This window comes from Silurus meridionalis, chromosome 21 (assembly GCF_014805685.1).
Source record: "Silurus meridionalis isolate SWU-2019-XX chromosome 21, ASM1480568v1, whole genome shotgun sequence".
NCBI classification, from domain to species: domain Eukaryota; kingdom Metazoa; phylum Chordata; class Actinopteri; order Siluriformes; family Siluridae; genus Silurus; species Silurus meridionalis.
In genome coordinates, this window is record NC_060904.1 from 16,434,763 (window position 1) to 16,456,799 (window position 22,037).

At 39.1% G+C, this 22,037-nt stretch overlaps 2 protein-coding genes across 2 annotated transcripts; one reads left to right on the top strand and one right to left on the bottom strand.

Moving 5' to 3' along the window:
- Positions 1–422: 422 nt before the first annotated feature.
- notchl (notch receptor, like) lies at positions 423–11,069 on the top strand. The gene is made up of 11 exons (XM_046833530.1): positions 423–678; positions 2,225–2,387; positions 2,502–2,843; positions 3,814–4,022; positions 4,166–4,490; positions 4,802–4,941; positions 5,027–5,085; positions 6,122–6,251; positions 7,528–7,625; positions 7,713–8,047; positions 8,489–11,069. Exons 1-11 carry the CDS (start codon positions 618–620, stop codon positions 8,979–8,981), a joined length of 2,355 nt encoding a protein of 784 aa, XP_046689486.1. The 5' UTR covers positions 423–617; the 3' UTR covers positions 8,982–11,069.
- Positions 10,935–20,520, bottom strand: pbx2 (pre-B-cell leukemia homeobox 2). The gene is given in 9 exon segments (XM_046833531.1): positions 10,935–11,730; positions 14,185–14,279; positions 15,410–15,551; positions 16,088–16,223; positions 16,364–16,498; positions 16,500–16,552; positions 17,672–17,916; positions 19,498–19,571; positions 20,211–20,520. Coding segments are annotated over 9 exon segments (1,191 nt in total). The 5' UTR covers positions 20,447–20,520; the 3' UTR covers positions 10,935–11,655.
- Between the last annotated feature and the right edge of the window lie 1,517 nt (positions 20,521–22,037).

Consider the following 22,037-nt stretch of genomic DNA (forward strand, 5'->3'; position numbering starts at 1 on the left):
TGACAAAATTAAACAAATTGAAGAAATCTACAGACTGTATTCTTCACAGAAGAATGTATTTTCTTTAAAAAACTTGTTTTATGGTTAAAAAGATCCATTGCAGGAAAAAACCCTACCAAAATGTTTGAATCCTTTTTAAAGCTGAGAATTTTCAGCCCTTTTCCATTCGATTTCTGTTACTTCTTTTCCTCCAACAATGCTTCGTGTACTTGTGTGTGAATTCCAGACTTTCTTAGACTTCCTGAAATTCAACTTTTATTTGTATAAACGAAGTCAGATTCCTGCAATTTAAAAAACACCTCCAGATCTGCAACCCAGCCTCAAGACACACACACATACACACTCATACTCCTATTCTTTTCCACACAGTGGCAGGAAGTAGTCCAGATATGTGCAGAAAAAGAATGAGGGAATAAATTAAGGAGGCGTGGACATAACGGTTCACACGACCCGGGGTATTTTAGCATGGGGTTCAAGAGGGAAAAAAAATCTGGGATTCAAAAAGATATACAGACTCGTCCATGAGGGAAAAGTTCTGCACACAGACGACTTGCTTGTGATCTGAGTTTCAGGTTAGAAGGAAATCAGGAGGAACCTTTTGGGACTAAATATTTACTATGGTCCTGGTGGAGGATCTTCTGATCTTTATGTTATGGCCCATCAGCAGTTTATGTCATGGTAAGTCCAGATCGTCTTGATGAACGGATAGATTGAAGGATGAATGGAGGGAAGGATCATTTTTAAATGCAACGTCAATGCAAATAGATGAAAGGAAAAGTATGTTGATGTGTAGATGAGGGATAAATAGACAGATGTAAATGATGGATGAATGAATAAAAAAGACAAGCATATGTATGTGGACCGAATAATGAAAAAAAAAATCTAAATGAGGTCTAATGTATGAAAAGATAGATAAGATAAATATATAGATCCTTTTATTTATGGGTGTGTTGTAGGTTAACTGCATGCTGGAATAAGAGGGAGGAATGACAAGAAAAGTGATAGATGGCAAATGAATACAACACGAGAATGCAGCATCAGATACAGAAGGCAGAATGTAATTGGTGGATGGATGAACTGATGAGAGGTTTTATAGATGTGTGAAATGGATGGTGATAAAATCCCATTTTTTCACCCGAATGTGGTTGTGAAGAAATGTAATTCCAAATGTCCTGGGCATTTAATTATTACATTATAAAACTATAAAATGAACAAAACGTTGGATTTATTCAGACAATTTCTGTGATTTTGCTTGTGAAAAAAAATTACCTAAAATTCATGCATCATTAAATGTTACCACTGACGTGTTATTGAAAACCCAAACTATCAATATTCAACGTAAAAGTGATTTAACGTTTTTTTTTTAATTCATGCATAGCCAAGAACAATCCTGTCTTTTTTTCAGTTGTTGTGGTCTGTGAAAGATTTCATTGTTCTCCACACCTGTTAGTCTATTGTTCCTCTCCATTACGTTCATCATCACCATAGTGTTGCCCTTCAACCCTGACCAACTCCTACTCCACTCCATTTCCTGTTGCTGCAGACCTCTTTCTGGTTCACTTTTCCTGTTTGTGTAGAGTCTGAGTTTCCTGTTTCCCATTTGGTCTCAGGCCAAGAAAACGCCTTTCGGGCCTTTGTGGTGTTTGCCCGATTTTTTTTTACTTTTTACAGCATGGCTATTCCTGCTTCTGATTTAACTGTTCAAACAGGGCAGAAAATCCCTTATTTATAAAATACTATTATTTTATTTATTACTTACATTTATAGCATTTTGGCAGTTGAGGATTAATGAATGTGAACGCTGACTGCACTTGAGGCCTCCTCACCTCACCTACATCAGTACCTGCCTTTCGTAACACCCTTGTGGCTGATGAACACAAACATCCATTAACACACTCCAAAATCTAGTGGCAGAAAAGTGGAGGGATTTATAAGAGCAAATTGGAACTAAATGTGGAATGCGATGCTCAAACATCACATACCGTACTATGACCAGGTGACCCAATACTTTTGGAAATATAGTGCATATAAACAGAGACAAAAACAGGGAAAAAGTGCGAGTATCAGTGTTTCAGCAAGAGGTAGTTCTTGGGGGAAGCAATAGTTTTAGTCATTTGACCTGCTGGAATAGTTCAAATAGTAGCATTAGGAATATCTGTGGGTGAACAAATTAGGATAATTAATTGAAAAATAATCAATATTTCATTTTCCTTGATTTCCCAAGGGTTTGCTCTCTTTAAACCATCGCCAAATGACCACTGGAGCAGCTGTCCTACAGACAAAATGTGCAAAACTAAGTTTGGGAATGGTGTGTGTGATGCGGAATGCTCCGGCTCCCAGTGCCTGAAAGACGGTTTCGACTGCGTTAAACCCAGAGAGGCTTGCAAGTAAGAATCTGATTGTGTCTTGTGTCTGATTGTACGGCAAGAGTAATTTGATTGTCTGCTTGTACAATGTCCAAAAGCAAGGACTAAGAACTGTTCTATCATCTTCTCTTACAGCTCCCGTTACATTCAGTACTGCCTTAACCACTTCGACAACACTAACTGTGATATGGGCTGCAACACTGCCCCCTGTGGTTGGGACGGATTAGACTGTATAAAAAACTTTAAAAAACAGCGACCCAATTGGGCCAAAGGATCTCTGATAGTGCATACAGCGATTCCTTTCCAGAAAATGCCATTAGAGAACAGTTCATTACTTTGGGCTCTTAGCGTCCTGCTCCAGACCAGCGTCAAACTGAGAGGGGTGGTGCCTCTTAAGCCCAGTGATGATTTCTTTGCTATGGATGCTGATCAGCTGATAGAGCTGCACCAACAAGTACCTAACTACAAGAGCAACAGGTATGAAAATCATTTTCTTGCATTTGATGTTATGAGTATAGATCCATTGGTAACTCTGTAGTTAAGGAATGATGGTAGGGTTTGGTGGGAGCTCAATGGTTAAGGCATTAAACTCTGGATCGGAAGGTCACAAGTTCACCACTAAGCTGCCACTGCTGGGGCCTTGAGCAAGGCAATTAACCCTCAACTGCTCAGTTGTAAGTCGTACTGGATAAGGTCATCTGCCAAATGCCATCAATGTAAATGTTTGTTAGAATTGCTCGAGTGCCAGACTGCCACTTTTAGGTTATTGGCCCAGCTGTTCTTGGGCCTCGACCTCCACCCTTGCAAGATGGCTTAAAAAATAAATAAATTGCATGGTCCATTTATTTTGAGAATAGTAGTTTAGCAATAATTCAGCAAAGAAAATAATGCCAAATTTAGTGATCAGCAAATGCCACAGAATTTGGTGCTGACATTTCTAAGCCCAACAAGTCAAGTCAAGATTATTTCTATTAGCGATTTTCACAACAGACATTGTCTCAAAGCAGCTTTACAGAAATCAACAGTTAAGGTGAATGGTGTGCATTTATCCCTGATAAACAGCCATGGCAACGGTGGCAAGGAAAAACTCCCTTATATGTAATGAGGAAGAAACCTTGAGAGGAACCAGACTCAAAAGGGGAACCCATTCTTATTTGGGTGACAGCAAGAGTTTGATCATAAATTTTCCACAATACAGAACACTGGAGAGTGAGAACTAACATGAGTACTGGAGTATATATATATATATATTTATAGACAACCAAATTGTCTTGGTCCAAATAGTCCCAACAATAATTCCCTGAATGTCTTTACCCCTAATTATTTTGCTACTAATTTGTAACATTGTCAAAACAGTAAAAAAGGAATAATATCGATTCAGCATTCACATTTTGTCATTCGGTCAATAAGTAACTTCAATCCATGTGTTTATTTTGTTTTAATTCAGGTCATTACTGTTCCTACAAGTGGATAACAGGCCATGCTCCGAGTTATCTCACACTTGTTTCCCCTATGCATCCGAGGCAGCTGATTTCCTGAATGTCTTGATGATATTGGGCCAAGCCCCATCCTACGTCGCACCATATATCCACATGCTCATTAGCATCCGGGGCATCAATAAGGAGATCACACTGACAGAGCCTCCCACCCAGGATGGTATGCTTGACCACACAAAACGGCTAACATTTTATTTTCTTATTTTTCATTTGCCAACCTTGTTCCATTTCTATTTTCTATTGCAGTGTAAAAGAGCCATTATAACCATTTTTTCCTTATCTTGTCTATGCTTTACAATACAGGTTCTCCTCCATGGCTGTGGCCCGTGGTTGGTATTGCAGTGGGCATCGGGGTATCGCTGGCTGTTGTGGCACTGGCCATGATGGTATGGTTCTGGAGAAGACGGCAGAGGAGAGAACGAGGAGACAGAGTGCATCATAGGTCTACTGCAACTGGAAACAATGATGAGAGTGAAGTCTGGACACAGCGCTCCGCTGAGCAGAACAAAAGGAACGGAAGGATAGCAAGGGAGAAGGACAGAAATGGTGTAAAGAAAAAGAAGAAGAAAGGGAAGGACTTAGGAAAGAAGCGTAGGGAACCCCTCGGAGAGGATGCCATTCGGATGAGGTGAGGTTACTTTGTCCATTCGAAATTTCTTTGAATGGTTCATTAAGCAATCGAATTCCTTGTTCCATTTGTTTGTGAAATATAAACAAAGTTGTGACATTTAGAGCTGTGCCAAAGGTCAAGAGAACATGTGTTCCAAAGACAAAAATAGCTCTTCCACCATCCTTCCTGTTCCCATCCTGACACCCAGCTTGTTTACTCGGGTTATCTGTAACTATAACAGATTTAGGCCGTAAAAAACACCATTGATCTATCGGTCAAGCTGTGTGAGGAAAATTTGCTAATGTCTTCTGGGCACATTATCACTGCAGGCCTCTTAAAAAGACCTTGGACATTGGCAGTGACACGGACGTGACCCAGAGCTCAATGGAGGACATCAGCAGGACAATCTGTGACCACAGATCTCCAGATCAGAAACATTTCAACAACAGTCACCAGCAAGTCCCTATAAGTAAGACAGACAAGTCAGGTTTATGATAGTGTCTCAGATAGGTACAAGTTTCATTGTGTTAACATGGTTTCACCATAATTTCCAGGTCCGCCTAGACGGTGGGACAGGAACTCCATTGCTACACATATGAGGACGCCAAGCAATGTGAGTGTTCATCATTTTTAAAAGTGTTTCGAAAAGGCAAATCTTGCTGAGAAGTAGAAGGATTGAAACAAGATCTGTAGGTGGAACCAAGAATGGTCAATAATAAGAACGTAGTCTGGTTTAACGTTGTCATTTGAATTCAGAGTAAAAATATTTCGCTTCCTGCAGACCAAATCAAGCATCAAAAACATGGAATAGTCCAATGGCGTAACCAATGAGCCGCCACATCCATTTTAACCTTCACATAATTGCAAAGGACCCTCATTTATCCACAATAGGATCTTACAGGCAATTAATTTAGGGGCATAATATTAAATTGCTCCTAATACGTTGTCAAATATAAACTTTCAGACATTTTTACATTAATTTACATTAACGCCATTTGACAGACGCAACCCAGAGTAGGGTTTCAAAATTCGATTAATCTTTAAAACTGAAAACTTTCCATGAGCATTAACTAGAATATATGGGAATTAACTGGAATTACTGGGAATAAACTTGGACTTTATAAAATTGCAGGTTATCTTGATGTGTGTTCACATACATTACATAAATATTACATACATTTACAAACAAACTTTTACTAACAATTAAATCAGTCAGAAATAAATTTTTTTTTTTAAATCCGTATTAGTTTACATGCGTCATCTTATGACCAAACAAAACATTTTTAGATTTATGTTTGTATATTATACAGTTCATGTAAAGTACTCCAAATTTCTAAATTAATTCCCATCAATTCCCCCAAATTCTTATAAAGTCCTGGGAGGTTCCCAACTTGGAATATTTCCAAAATTTCCCAGATGAAGTTCCCAGAGAAATTTTCCACTTTGCAACCCTAATTTCCGCCAATTTGCAAAGCAACTTACAATTACCATATTTATACGACCGAGCACTTGAGGGTTAAGGGCCTTGCTCAAGGGCCCAATACTGGCAACTTGGTACTGGCAACTTGGTAATATTCACAAGGACCTTTTATTATTTCATTCCTAATTATTCATTATTCATCATTATTATAATTATTTTTACCTCCTAGTCAACCCCAGTGCAGTGGTGTGGACCTGATGGTTCTGTGGTTCTGATCCGAGCTGTGAGAAGTGGCCTTGATCGAGTGGTGCTGGAACTGCTCAGAGCTGGAGTGCCGGTCAATAACACCGACCACACCGGTAATCAGCACTTTACTTATTAAACCTGGTTCTGTTAAATGGAGGTAACTGGAGTGTCTGTTGTGGCCTTCAAAGTCATATCAAGAACTGCTTTCAATCTGTCTACTCTTTACCCCAAACCTTAGTTTCTGTATTTTTTGTGTAATTCTTTATATGCTAAGTGGCCAAATGTGTTTTCGAACATATGACCAGATGTGATTGATGAATATCACTTTCCAAAACCATGGGCATTGCTTTGGGGTGTCACCCTTTACTGCTTTTACAGCCTCTATTCACCTTTGCACTAGATTTTTGAACACATTTTGATTGGTGCTCGGTGTATCTACTGATCACCAATATAGAGTTCAGCATCAGTTCAACAGAACATTTAGAGAGGAATAAATGATGAAAAAAACTCCAGACTCGAACTTTTATATTGAACTATATCGAACTTAATATATTTTATTATATAGATATCAATAAGTGTTTGACTCTTAAATATTTTGGATATTTAAGTACATTTGAGTGCAAATAATTTTGTACTTTTACTCAAGTGAAAGTTGAAAGGGACACTTTTTCTGGAGTCATATTTTACCAAGTGCATCTCTACTTCAACTACATGGTTTGTTTACTTTGTCCACCACTGGTGGTAAATGTGGCGAGTTCCATATGCTCACATGTCCCGTAATCTTCATAGCTGACTGCTCACTTTCACCTGCATGGGAGAAAAACCTTGTTGGGTCATTCTTGGACTTCTGAAAACCACCCCTACCATATCACTTGAGACGTTGTAGGGGGCCTATGAATTATAATACCTAGATATAATACCTACATAGTTGCACTGATTCCTGAATAGGGTTTTAAAGGTCTAAATAGATATGGCTTGATGGGTAGATGGGGAGTAACATGCATTTCTCTGATCTCCCCATTTTCCTCCTTCTCTTCCTCTGTCCTTTCCTACTGTATTGCTCTGCTCTCAGAACTCCTAATTCCATCCGATGAGTCTGAACAAAGTTAATGTGCTGTGGCGCATTGAGTGTGACTGCTTTTGTAACAGCTTTCATTTCAACTGATTTCATCGAATTCCTTTCGCAAGCTCTTTAGACCCTATTTAACAAAAACACTATTCACCGCTTCTTCTTCTTCTTCTTCCACTTCTTTCATGGTTTTCTTACTTTGAAAAATTTTCCTTCATAACCCCCTGAAGCCATTGCATGCTTATGTTTGCGTCTTTGTGTATGATGGAGCCTCTTCTATCCTTTATTTCCTTCCTCTCTAAATCCACTCTCTCTGCTAGGGAGATCCGCCCTGCACTGGGCATGCTCAGTGAACCACCTTTCATTAGCAAGGACGCTGATACGTTATGGTGCTGCTGTGGACATGCAGGACCATAAGGTAAGGTAGCCCTGTTTTTTTTTTCATACTGTCACATATTTCAGATAACTTGGTTATGGTTGAATTCAAGGACCTGTTTATTTCCAGGGTGAGACGGCTCTGTTTCTTTCTGCTCTCCACGGCTGCTATGATACCGCCAGATTCCTACTTCTAAATGGTGCCAATCAAGAACTGATGGACCGCAGGGGGCGTCGGCCAATAGATGTGGCCCAGGAAGGATACCATCATCAGATCTTTGAGCTTTTATTAGGCTACAGGGTTCACCAGAGCCCGTTACCTGTGGCCCCAGCTACCGAGGTGCTTTGGGATGATCGCACTTACATGTATTCCCCGTGGGCGGCATCGCCCCCATGTCTGCCAGGAAGAAGTGCCTCCTTTTCTGGGGTTGTTGGACCGAGGGACCTGTCTTCACCCCAGCCCAGGTAATGTTTGCAATATAAGTTACTCAGATGAAAAGCAGAAAAATTTACTGGATGGATTTTGGGCATTATCTTGGAATCCACCAACAGGATGTCAGGATAAGTCACTCGTACATTTGGACTTGTGTCCAGAACTGTCTTGAGAGAGTTTTTGTCTTGTCTGTGATCTGTAAACTGAAAGGATCTCTTACTGCAAAAAACCTAGTCAAGACTCACAATCTCATTTCTAGCCATAAAAATTGTATTGAGCTTAATCTAAGAATAAAATACTATGCAAGAGCAGATTGTGTATGATTAATATGCAAAAAAACACGCTATCACTCATGGGTTACTACTCTTGGATAAGCATCAATTCCCAGGAGCACCGTCTGTATATATTACAGTGCAAATTGACTGTATGAAAATTAGTGCAAATTACAGCTATATCTTTTTTCTTCTCCACAGTGACTGGCAATATGTTCAGGCCCAAAGCTGGCGGCCAATGACAACCCATTCCACGACGGCACTGGTCAGCCCCAGGGTTCTCAGTCGGACATCCCGTCCAATCAGCACACTCCAGGAAGTGACCTCAGAAGCTGAAGAAGAAGAAAGAGAAGCAGCTCACCAAGTCCACAGAGCAATGACACCCAACATCCTGTGTCCTCAGCCGGCACCCCGGCAGCGTTCGTTCTCCTGCACTCAGCCAGCTCTCCAGCGTCGCTTCAGTGCCAACCAACCAGAGCCGGTTGTCAATGTCCTACCTGAAACACTACCTAATGAGCAAGTGGAAATAGTGGTTGTGCCCCATCCTAAGCCAAGTACCAGCCAATCAGAGAGCAGAAGTGCAGGGATGGAGTGTAACACAGACTCTGGGAGAGAGAGGAAGAAGAGTAACAAGTCCAAATCTCAAAGCGAGGTGGTTAATACTGAGGCCATGTCAGTACAGACTGTTATGTGATCGTGATGGATTTTTATGACACTCTGTATTGCAAGAAGTTCCAAAAGTCTAATTCCACTGCCAAGCACTTTTCACTAATACATGTATATATATACGAGGTGGTATCAAAAGGTTTCAAGACTTCATTTATCTGCATTTACATGCTATTACCTTCAAAATAGTCCCATTGCAGCAATATAGTGCTCCCAGCATGCCTGACACTTCTGCAATGTGTCCTGGAAGTCTTTTGTTTAAACCTTCTGCAATTCACGCTGGATCTCCTCAACGGCGTCAAAACAGCGACCTTTAAGTTGAATCTTCATCTTCGAGATGAAGTCCACAGGGGCCAAATCCAGTGAGTAGGACCATGTGGATTGTTCTCCGACAATCATTATGCAGAAGTTGCTGAAGGGTTTAGACATTTCCGGGGGTCGAGCTCGTGTTCCTGATCTCTCGTCGCCCTCCAGTGATGTTCTTCTGGCGTGTGCAGAACAGCACCAGTTAGTCTTGAAACCTTTAGATACCACCTCGTATAGAAAGCAAATATACATTATATGGACATTAAATTAATTTTACAGCCATTTGTGGTTCTTTCCCGAACTGTTGCTACAAAGTTTTGGGCACACAATTGTATATGACGTCTTGGGTTGGTGTAGCATAAAATTTATCCTCCACTTGAACTAGGAGATCCTAACCTGTTTCAGCATCACAATGCACCTGTGCACATATCCAGCTCCTTGAAGATATGCTTTACACGGATTGGCGTGGAAGATCTCCTGCTATAAGTCTTCACAGGCACACTCTGAAATCTAGTGGAACATTAAATGGGGACTCAATGTAGAATGTGACGTTTAAAAAGTACATATGAATCTTGTGGTCACATGTCCATATATTGTATGCTGATCTAATATCAAGTTTGTGGATGGGGTTATTTTTAGTGTTATTACTATTGCTTTTTATTATACGTAAGAAATAATGTAATATAATTGTACAAACCAATGGACTGGTAGTGGATTTAGGCTTTTGGCCCCAGCTGTATGTATTATTGTATAAATAAAATGACGTATTGCCCTGTCTTTTTTTTTAACCTGTATAAAACTTACATTTGTAAAATAAACCTGTTTGTTTAATAGTCTTAAAAACTTTTTATCATCTCATGAAGTCAACTGTCGGATGTTCAGTCGAAGTAGTCTTGACCTTTATGATGTCATACTACAATTTAGGGCTTGTGATATTTCTTATTAGAAAACACTGGATAGTTTACATATATGAAATTGAATCTTTATCACTGTAAAATTATATAAACAGTGCATTCAGAAAATATTCAGACCCTCGTGCGAATTCTAGAAATGTCTAAGTGATGAACAATCTTAGTCGATCAGCTGATGACATCATAATAATGTTTGTGTTCCAGCTAGTCATGCTATTGTAAAATGAGGTCATAATACAATTTGGGTCATGTGATACAGTTTAATACTTGGATATTTCTTTTACTGCAATATTATACTCTTAATAGATGTTTAATATGATGCTGAATCTTCATCACTAAAAATAATATAAAATAAATGAATAAAGAGTAAAGCTAGTGATATACAGGTGATATGTAATTTGTTAATTTAATAAATTACAGTACACAATTAAGCAAAACAGTGCAATTTACTGTACCGTATTGTATAAACTACACAGTATAATCTGATGGTCTTGTAGCCCATTTCAGGCTTGTGCAGGTCTACAATTTTGCCCTTGACATCCTTTGACAGCTCTTTGGTCTTTCCAATGGTGGTGGAGAGGTTTGAATAGAAGATATGCAGATATGCATAGTCATGGTTTTGTATTTAAAAAAAATAAAAAATAAAAATACAGGACACAGAACACATCTCGGCCCAATCGACTACATCTGGTGCGCCAAAAGGGTCAAATGGTATTAATAATCGCCCCTGGCCCGGGACTTCACGGTGAAATGAAAAGCTGCGGTTGAATGTGTACACAGACAGTCTTTATTGTAAAAGAGGTAGAGAATACAGGTGTTTCACTGTACAGAGAAAGACAGCACTGTGGATATACGCATTCAAACCGTAAATAAAGACGGCAAAACGCACCCCGTTCTGGAAAGAAAAAAAAAAAAAAAAAAAACACAGTACACACAGTAAAAAAAAAGAAAGAAAGAAAGAAAGAAAAAAAAAGAAAGAGAAACACACACACACACACACACACACACACACGAAAAAACACAGAAGACAAAAACGATCTTTGGATTATTCTCTATTGCCCCTTTAAACCGTGCCAATTCTCAATCTGAGCTTCGAAAGAAACAATATAGGGTTAGAATAGCAGTGATAACAGTAACAATAGTATTAGAGTTATAAAAGCAGACATAATGCGGCTTACCTAACATTTCTCCTCGTTCTTCAGAACCCGAATATTGCAGTAACGCGTAGTGGAAGTAGTTAATGAAGAAAGAAATAAACTATAAACCAAAAAACTAAACGGACGAGTACATGAGCCTAAATAAAAGCCGTTTCCTCCTTTTTCTCTTGTGCGCACACACGTTCCAGATATTGACTTTTTTTTTTTTAACAAAAAAAAAAAAAAAAAAAACAAACCTAAAAACACTGCACTTTGGCAGAAGAGTGAAAGTCGCTCTCTCTCTGTTTTCTCCTCGTATCATGGACGCGTCTGGAACCAGCGCTTGCCCTCAGTCTGAATTGTCAGAGGCGTCGCTTCCGGTTGGAGAAGGAGGCGTGTTCTGATCCTGCCAGCTCCCGTTAGTCTGCACATAGACACGAGAAATAAGAGCCTCATAAATAACATGAAATAATCTACAATACAACAACTCAAACTTGTACAATTCTTGCACGTTTTTGAAAAACGTTTAAAAAAATCTGTAAAACATCAAACAGTTCATTCATCGCAAAGTTCACATTTACTGTTTTAATCAATCAGTGGGTGCCAATACTATTAGTAAACGCCTGAGAATCCTTTAAGCAAGACACTACAGGGAGAAATAAGGTCAGGACCTAAGTTCCGCCCACTGGAAATGCCCGATACAGCTGTAAATACGTTCCCTTTGTACACATCAGAAATATTACAAAGCAAAATCTCAACATTGTAATACTGTAAATCTCATTTACAAGTTTCGTTTTTATTGATAATTCATTTTAAAAAAGAGCGCAGCATTCCAAACTTTTTCTGAAAAAACTTCCCAGATTACAGCCAAAAATCCATAACTAGATTTCAGCTCAAAAAGCATAATTGTGGAATTTATTCTGTCTCCTGTAGTTTGCCATAAAACCCACTCAGATACAAACGCCAGGAGCATGCACTAATGTGAACATCTTTCTTTACAGACAGATGTTCAGAACCAGATGTGTCTTACCACTGGATTGCTTAAACGTTTTTTTTTTAAAGTGAGCTAGTATTATAACGATGCGCACACTATCGTATTAATGTTTTTTTTTTTAAACGTCGCATTTACTGAGCAAACCATGTAGGTCACTGAGCGCACACGAGGACACGATCGGGAAATTGGTTCTGAATGAGTGTGGGGGAAAAGTCGCGGCTCATTATTTAAAACGGAGACTTGTAAATTCATGTAATCTGAAATTAACACACTTCTGTGTTATGTAACCCGGAAAAACTATCTAATGTTTATTTAATTTTTTGCCGATAGCTCCAGCAATCAGTCAGCCTTTATTAAACAAGATGGCTGATATTAAAAAAGCCTCTTGACCTGACTTGTGTTTCTCAAATTCCTCTAAAAATTGCAGAATCTATTTTTGTATTAATTACACACTGAATGAATGGCATTTGAATGAATATAAAACTTTCCCAATGATGGTTCGCATTATCGTAGAATATTTATATTAATAATGGAGCTCCCTTGAGAATTCGATCCTCAATGCAAAAATCCTCTTCAACATTACATTCATCAAGGTGTTTATTTCGAACATCTGGAAAACGATCTTATTTGAATATGGAAAATCCCCAAATGAAATGCAACTGTGACCCTCATATCATCAATGTCCAAGATCTATCTGGTGTTTGACAACGGATTCTGAACTCATTTATGGAAAAGTGGTTTAAAATTGAACGTGTGCGGGTTGATGGAAACTTGTGGACTATTCAGCTCTCTGTATTCTCTTTACAGTCACCCAGAACAGCAATGTACAATGTTCTCGTGGTGGGTTCTTTTTCTCTTCCAATTTGTCGGAGTTTGTAATGATGGGTCGAGTATGAGCATGCGCGTGTAATGATCTCACCCGGCTCTCTCTGGGACTATACAGTCTTTCTGAAAAGCGCAAGTCCTACCAGAGAGAGAGAGGACAAGGAAGTTTAGGTGCGTCCACACACAATTCTTATAATGGATATAATAATATACAGTTCCCTCCACTAATATTGGCACCCTTGATAAATACGAGCAAAGAAGACAAAATGTACAAAAAGAATCCGTAGTCATTGATAAACAATTGCAAACACCACAGTTTTTGCATTTAAAAAAATAAATAAATAAAAAGACCTTTAATAAATATACGTGTGGCCCAATTATTGGCAGTACAACGTATTTGAAGTAGATATTTTACAACCCTGATTTGAAAAAAGTGTGAAAAATTAGAAGAAAAAGAAAATGGAAATAAAAATAGAATGCAATGATTTGCCAATCCATATTCTATTAGCAATAAAACGAACAATCAAAAAATATATAAAAATAAATAAATAAATAAAATTGGCTGCAACAGGTCTCAAAAAAAGTTTTTTTTTTGGTTTAGGAGCTATACGGTGTCTAATATAGGATTTTAGCTGCTTAGCAGTTCTTAGTGTCCTTTGTTGTGTTTGTTTTCAAATGCAGCCAGGCCAGTTCAGCACCCAGACCTTTACAAAGTCATGCTCTTGTACTGTGCACTATGCAGTTAGTATTGTTTTGCTCAAATATCAAAGGTCTTCCCTGAAAAAGACATTTTCTGAATGGAAGCATTTCTCTAAATTTCTCTGCTCTAAAACACTAATGGAGGCTTTGATCGATATCATCAGAGAAAATCAACCTTTTTTGAAATCGGGGTTGTACATCTGGAACAGAAAATTGTTCAACCATGACTTCTGTTCGAAGGGGAATAAATAGAAGGTAACACATTTACCGAGGGTGGCAATATTAGTATATGTCACTACACACACACACACACACACAAAACGTGCACACCTTAGAAATAAGATGGAGAAAGGATCTCACCTGAGCCCCCATGTGGTAACCAGGCTGCTCTCCATTCACAGGAGGAACTCCAAGGAAGAGATCAGCTGACCCTGAGAGCGAGAAGGACCCTGAGCCTGGGAGAAGTATGTGTGTATTGTGTGTGTGTTTTTATATGTGTGGGACATAAGGTTATCTGTAAAAAACACATGCTCATTGCTTGTGGCCACCAGGCCAATTGATTTCCTCTTCATTTACAATAACATAATTACATTCGAGCCTGATTAGTTACTTAGTCAGAGTCGCTTAATATTAAGTGAAAGCCAGCAGAGGACAAGAAACAGCATACTACACTGATCGGATTATGCTAATTAGTGCCGACTAGCTTTAATCCATTATTATTAGCAACGTTGACCACTTCCAATATTTATTATAATAAAAATAAAACAATTCTGGCCTTACACCAAGACGTCCTTAGTGCCCGTGGTTTGCTTCTTCAGCTTTGTAACCGAGCTTTGTAATCAGGTAAAGATCATCCATCTTAACAAAAAAAAACTTCCTACGAATGTTCGTCTGATTATATATGTTTTAGCGATGTGGGTTAGAACACGGTCTCAACCTGTACCAGTTTAAAAGTCAAGTCAAGAGGATTTTTTAATATCAGCAAAAAATAAAATAAACATTGGATAGTTTTTCCGGGTTGCGTTATACAGAACGAGGGCAGCCTCTAGAGGCGGTTTGTTTGAAGTGTCTTTTTATTCATTTTGGATGCAACTGATCCGATTTATTTGGAGTGTCAATTTTTGTTTCGGCTTGAATGCATGTCTTATTTTCCTCAATATATTTTTATAAAATAAATATATTAATTTAATATAATATTAATAGTTTTAATAATATTTATATAATATTATATAGATACAAATGTATAATTAAATACAGCGCAAATATGTAATTTTTATAAACATTTTATTTTATTAATATCTATTTAATTTAGCAAATCTTCATGATTCAGTACTGTTTTTTTTTCCTAAATAGGTTCAGTTCTTTTTATATGGAGAGTTTTATTTGTATTTTTTTATCAGCAATTTTTTTTTTTTTTTACATTTCTGCACCTTTGGCTTTAAATATAAACAGACGTCCATCCATGACCTTTTATGAGGCTTTCATGTCCAGCACAAATCTAAGAAGCAAACTTCTCCTTGCAGATCTGACCTCGTTACCTTTAAAAATCCTTAATCTTCAGATAAATCCATAGCGTTGGACGTACCGGTGGAGTTGGGGGTTTGTGGCGACCCCTCTCTCTGCGTCGCCCCCATGGCCGTCTTCATAGCGTAAAGGTTGGCCTCCTCCTGGAACTTGCTGATGTTTTTCTTGTAGCGGATTCTCTTGTTGCCAAACCAGTTGGACACCTGTTACAACACGGAAACAGGAAGTCGATCAACGTTTGCATAGTCATAGCAACTGCTGCCTCACAATGTAACAACCGATCACAGCTGTGCGGGCCGAGTCTGCTCCTAACACCATGAGGAAACCCCTTTTGGCCATGTCCACGTTAATACGGCATGAATTGGGAAAAACGGAGGCTGGTCGAAAACGATGACGCCGCAACTTTTTATTTACTTTATAAGAAAATAAAGGTTACAAGTAGTAACACAAATAAAATGTTTTAATACTAAGTGATGGAAACAGATCGAATGCCGTAGTGGACCACAATCACCATGACACGGTCTGTTTCCTTCATACACTATAACAACCGTATGAATGTTTTGTTGTATTGCGTCGCTTTGTTTGCTGTTCCGTTACTAAGAGGAGCTCGGCCTCATCGTGCATGGAGACAGTTACCAAAGCGATTAGATGTGGCGTCTATTCAGTTCATACTCTCCAGAATAGCATTGTCAGTGTTTACCTGGTGCTCTCTTCACTGCCTTGGTACGTGTCGTGTTACCTGAGAGACGGTGATGCCACACGATTTGGCGAGCTCCTCTTTGGCCTCCTCGCTGGGGTAAGGGTTCGACAGGTGAGAGTAGAAATACTCGTTCAGCACCTCCGTGGCCTGCTTGCTGAAGTTGCGCCTCTTGCGCCTGACAGAGACACGCCGCCAGTTCAACCAGTCACATCTCGTGCAAACAACGAACCGGGCTCAACTCATCGGCTTATCATCAAATCCAAACGAGAGCGCAAATATTTACACGCGCAAACACGGCACACAAAACGCACGCACCTGGCGTCCAGGAAGCGGGACCGGAGGATCATGACGGCCTCGCACGTGCTCTGTTTCAGCTGCGTCTGGATGGAGCTGAACTTGCGGTGGATGATGGCCACCATGCGCTCGATCTCACGCGGGGACACGGGCCGTGCGCGACTGTTCCCGCAGCAGGTTCATCACGTGGGTTGTGAACTCGCTGCACGCCTGAAAAGCAAGAAGTGGAAAACGAGTGTGAGAATCCGCTACAAAAAATAGAATTCGACAAAAAAAAAAAAAAAAAAAAGTATCATTTTAATATACTTTAATAAATCAAACACAATAACGACATCAAACACTCCAGAACGTTCCGTTACAACAAAAATAATCAAGGTCACAGTAGATCCAGTAACTTCTGTCTTGCATAATGCTCACGGTTTCCTTCACTGGTTCAGAAAGATCTTTAATAGTGAATTTCTCCTGGAAGATCAGGAACGAAATTGACCCAAAAAGGGCGCGACCCTTTTTTATAGAACCTGCACCCAACAACGATCCCCGCGATCAATTTCCGCTTTTCAAACCAAGATGACCGATTCCTGCGTCTGATCCTGGATCGATACGGTCTCTTGCGTGGCAGCTATTAGATGAAAGTGAATCTTTTCCCCTCCCTGCGCAGATTATTGACTTCTCGATACGCGTTCTCGGAACCCTTCTTCCATCCGACGTGCTGATCTGCTGCCTCGGGACGTGACGTCTGATGGCACGTTCGTGGAATGTAAAAACTGAACCTGAACACATTCGATCTCTTCGCTAATTTGTACCGAATGTCATTAACGTACCTACTGAAGCTGGTTCTTGGTCATGTATAGCTGTGGACACTACATTTCTCCTGCTCTACCAGTTTAAGAAGCTTAGCGGTTAAAGCACTAGACTCTGGATCAGAAGATCCCTAGTTCAGATCCCAGCATCACAGAGCTGCTACTGCTGGGCCCTTGAGCAAGGCCCTTAACACTCAACTGCTTGGTTGTAAACACTTCTGGCCAAATGCCGTAAATGTAAATGAGCTGAATCTGATTTGTCTCTGGTTTTACCAGTATAAATTAGACTTCGTAGCTCCTCGTATTTCCAGCCTTGAGCACAAATACAGAGAAGTTGCACGTGATATGACATGTATGTGATTTTCCTTCACGATTCATAATGAAACCCCCTCCTCCTCTTTTCTTTGTGCGACAGGAAGGGCGAGTAAATCGTAATGACATCTGGTTACAGATCATGTAATGATTTGAGTGTGCGGTCTAAACTTAGCCCTCTCTCTCTCTCTCTCTCTCTCTCTCTCTCTCTACTGACCTGCTCGTATTTCTCCAGCTCGGTGTGGTAAATCGTGCGAATCTGGCTCAGCTTCTGTTTGTAGTCCGAGTGCTCCAGCGAGCTGTCTGGAGACATACCGCCCGAGCTGGTCGCCGCGGAGACGGCGGCCGCGGCCCCGCCTCCTTTCTCCGGGCCGGCAACGCCCTCGGCCAGGAGCATGTTGTCGAGTCTGACGAGCTGCGGGTCCGGAGGCTCTTCCTCCTGCGAGTTCCGCATGGACAGACCTGGGATAAAAAAAAAAAAAAAGTGCAGAGATGATCGTTAGGTTAAAACATGATCATCCAGATTCTATACATCAGTCTCTCATCGTGTCCTCGTCAAATACAAACCACATCACAGGCGTAAACGCACAGAATCGAAGCTTTTCCGTGCTTTTAATACTAGTAACTCCTTGGAAAACCAGACCGATCAAACTGATCGTTAACCGTGAATTCCTACAAGTATGAAATTGCGCTACAAAATTTTGAACAAAACTTTTTGGCAAATTTATTGTTGTACGGCCCATTAATATTTTTAATATCAATCTGCAATGTAATCGAATAAAGCAATAAGGGTTTACGATTCATCTGGCAACCACATGTAAAAATCAAGCAACCGCATATAACAGGTCATGTGTGTGTGTGTGTGTGTGTGTGTGTGTGTGTATAATATATATATATATATATATATATATATATATATATATATATATATATATATATATATATATATACATTTAATGTTGAGTAACACCTCGGAACGACTTGGTTCCAGATACCGCTTAGGTTACAACAGCTGCAACTCTCTCAGAAGATCCTGCGGCAGAAAACTTACTGACGCTCCATCGCAAATGTTAAACAGACCCTCATAGAAGACAATCAATAATTACACGTGTATTACAAGAACATCCAAGAGGAATAAAACACTTAGTAACATAGTTATAACACTCCAATATCCATTCATTTCATATTACAGCACATTATTCTTATTCATTATGATTATTCCTTCCACGAGCGTTTTGTGATTACTTTTTACACAACGTTGATCTGGGAAGGAAAAAAAAATCCCATCAACGTCTTCCTGACGACACTTTCTCGATTAGTTAAACACATGATTTTTTTTCCCCATGGACCGAGGGGTCCGCGTTCTGCCACGAAGCCTGTATACTGTCATGTATATATAACGATTAAATTATTAATAAATGTACATTTATATCATTAAAATGTAACTCGGATCATCAAACGCAGAACGAGTGGGCGCTTTATTAATTTATCGATAAAAAGAAGAAAATACCTGGCATACGGCAAAAGTCAATAAAATGGAAATAAAATTAGGTTTATTATTATTTTTGGGTGACCCCATGATCGGGGACCCCTGACTTACAATAGATGCTTAATATAATAAAATTAATAATAAATTAAATATAATAAAATGTGATCAACACAATAAGTCTGAATGTGTGTGTATATATTTATATATAAATATAAATAAAAATAAATAAATAAACACACATACCACATATAGATACACATTCAGCTAGCTAGCTCCTGTTACATAAAACATTATCCTATTTTACAAAAAATCTACGAGTTAATTTACACTCATTAATACAATAATAATTAATAAACAAATGTTAAAAAAGGACAAAAGAGGTCTGTGTGCTTTACGCCATTAACCTCAGATTGTCGCTTTGTTCAACATGGCGTCTCTCTCTCACTCTCTCTCTCTCTCTTTCAATGGCCTGCTTACAAATACAATAAACTTTTTAATAAATTAGTTAACATTTTTTAAAAAGTGCAATATTAATGCACATCAATTAAACGTACCTGTTTTTTCTTTAATTTCACACAACACGCTGAATAAAGCCGGTTTCATTCGGTGACAGTTCAGGGCATGTTTTCTGTAGGGTTTAAAGAAATATTAGCGATTAGCTTCCTTTAAAAAAAAATACCAAAACATAACTCTCTAATATGCATCAAATATACAATTAATCTTCATCTCCAGGTTTATAAAACACCCGGAAAAAAATTGTCCAAAGTTTTATTTATGTTAACATTTCAATGTTAAGAAACTTCCCCTGGACTGCGGATTAGCCGACACTCGTCCTCTATTATAGTACACAAAAATAAATACATAAATACAAGCTATAATCGCTGTAATGTGATTATTGACTTGTGTGAAGTTTGTATTTTGTATTTTATGTTTTATAAAGAGGGTTTTGGGAACTTTAAAGCGAGGTTCTCGGTGCAGGATAAATAGGAGGCTAGTTAGCAACAACAACAACGTAAACAATACAATAAAAACACAACAACAACGCGATTAAACTAAATTAAACATTTGTAGAAAATGTGCAATTTTTTACAAACATTTTATCAAGCTGCAAATGTGTGTCCTTATTTAGTATTTTATATATAATGCGTGTATGCTAAGCTGTGTAGCTTTGTGCAGCTAGCAACTTCATGCTCAAAGTTTGTTTTTGGGCATCGAGCCAAAATCGGATCATAAGCAATAAAAATCAAGGCGGATTTTTTTTACTCACTTTGCCTGAGCTTCGTCCAGACTTTGGTCGGTGATGGTCATGATTTGTTGCAAAATGTCCCCGATGTCACGTCTGTTTTCGTGGCCGTTTTCCGTTCCCTCGAGGCCCGCGTCATCGGAGCGGTGGTGTGGCGGAGGGTGCACCGAGTTCAAGCCGTGCATTCGCGGGTGAGTGTTTAACGCGAGCCCCCGGCCTGAGCTGGGCCCGTTGCCTGTAATAGGCTGCTGCTGCAACATACCGAGCGTCACATTAATCTAACCCGAGCCAGCTGTGTGTGTGTGTGTGTGTGTGTGAGAGAGAGTGTGTGTCAGCAGGAGTACACAAGGGTACACACCCTTCAGTCAATACACACTCACACTGGTGTCCTCTAGCGATAGGGTTCTCTCATAGGATAGAATAATTATAATGTAAATATATATAATATAAAATATAAGATTCTAACGGTATTATTGCATATATTACACTGTAATGTAATGCACATATTAGTGCACACACACACACACACACACACACACACACACACACACACACACACACCACTGGAGGTAAATATCAAAGAGGTGGAAGTGCCAACAATATGCAACAATAATGTATTTATTATACACACTGTACCCAAAGTTTTACAGAGATAAATATGTTATAAAATTTGCATTTACGACCTCAGTGCGTATAAGTTTAACCAGAAAGAGTGAGACATGTGCGACAGTGACGAAGAAAAACTCCCTGAAATAGTATGAGGAACCAGAAAGGGAACCGTCCTCATCTAAATGACACCGAATGTCAATTCATTACAGATCCATCATTGCTGAGGTGTGCGGTGATAGGTGCAGAACTGTTTGTGCAAACTGCAGCCCTAAACCATTTATAGATAGATAGATAGATAGATAGATAGATAGATAGATAGATAGATAGATAGATAGATAGATATGTAAGCATATGTACAGTGAATAAATATAAAGGCTATAACAGTGCAGAGACGTGTGGACGTCATTAAGAAGTATTGACTTTTGCTAATAATTACAGTCCAATTCTATCGTCATAGTGTTTTTGATCAATTTTATTGATTTCCGCTCGTGTTTAAAGGGACGGTTGGTCATTTTTAAACCCCTGCTGACCGTAAGCCGAATTGCAATCATGAGAAAAATGACAAGAATTTATCCCTCCTCCAAACTAATCACAGCCTCGACACATGTCGAAGCTTGAAGTTGCCTCTTCAGGAACAGGGGAAGTGTTCCCGTGGAGTGAAGAAGCTCATTTTAGGACCAGAACTTTTTGGACACCACTCTGTGCAGCTGAGGAGGATTAATACATGGACAGCCTGAAGAGCCTTGAAGTTACCGAGCAAGTCAAGAACTATGAGGACTCTCATTAATATCAACAGTCTGCTGCAAAGGACCCATTATTGAACTGCAAACATCAACAATGATCGAACTGTAGCGAATGGACATTCGGTGCCACGTTGATGAGGATGCGTTCTTTTTTGAGTCTGGTTCCTCTCAAGGTTTCTTCCTCTTAACATCTCAGGAAATTTTCCTCGTCACAGTCGCCACTAACTCGTTTATTAGGAATAAACTTAGAAGCACTAACATATATAGTCAAATCTGAATTTCCTATTTATATCCAGCGGATATAATAACGGATGGTATTATATTAAGGTCCGGGTTTGAGTCATTCCTGCTTTATAAACATTCATAATGTCTTTATCAGGTTACAGTTACATTCAAAAATTTTCTTTGATAATTAACATTGAAATGTATTAATTTTTGTACAAGTCTCTGAGAATACATTAATATTAACCATTTCATGTGTATTATAGACTGCTGTTAC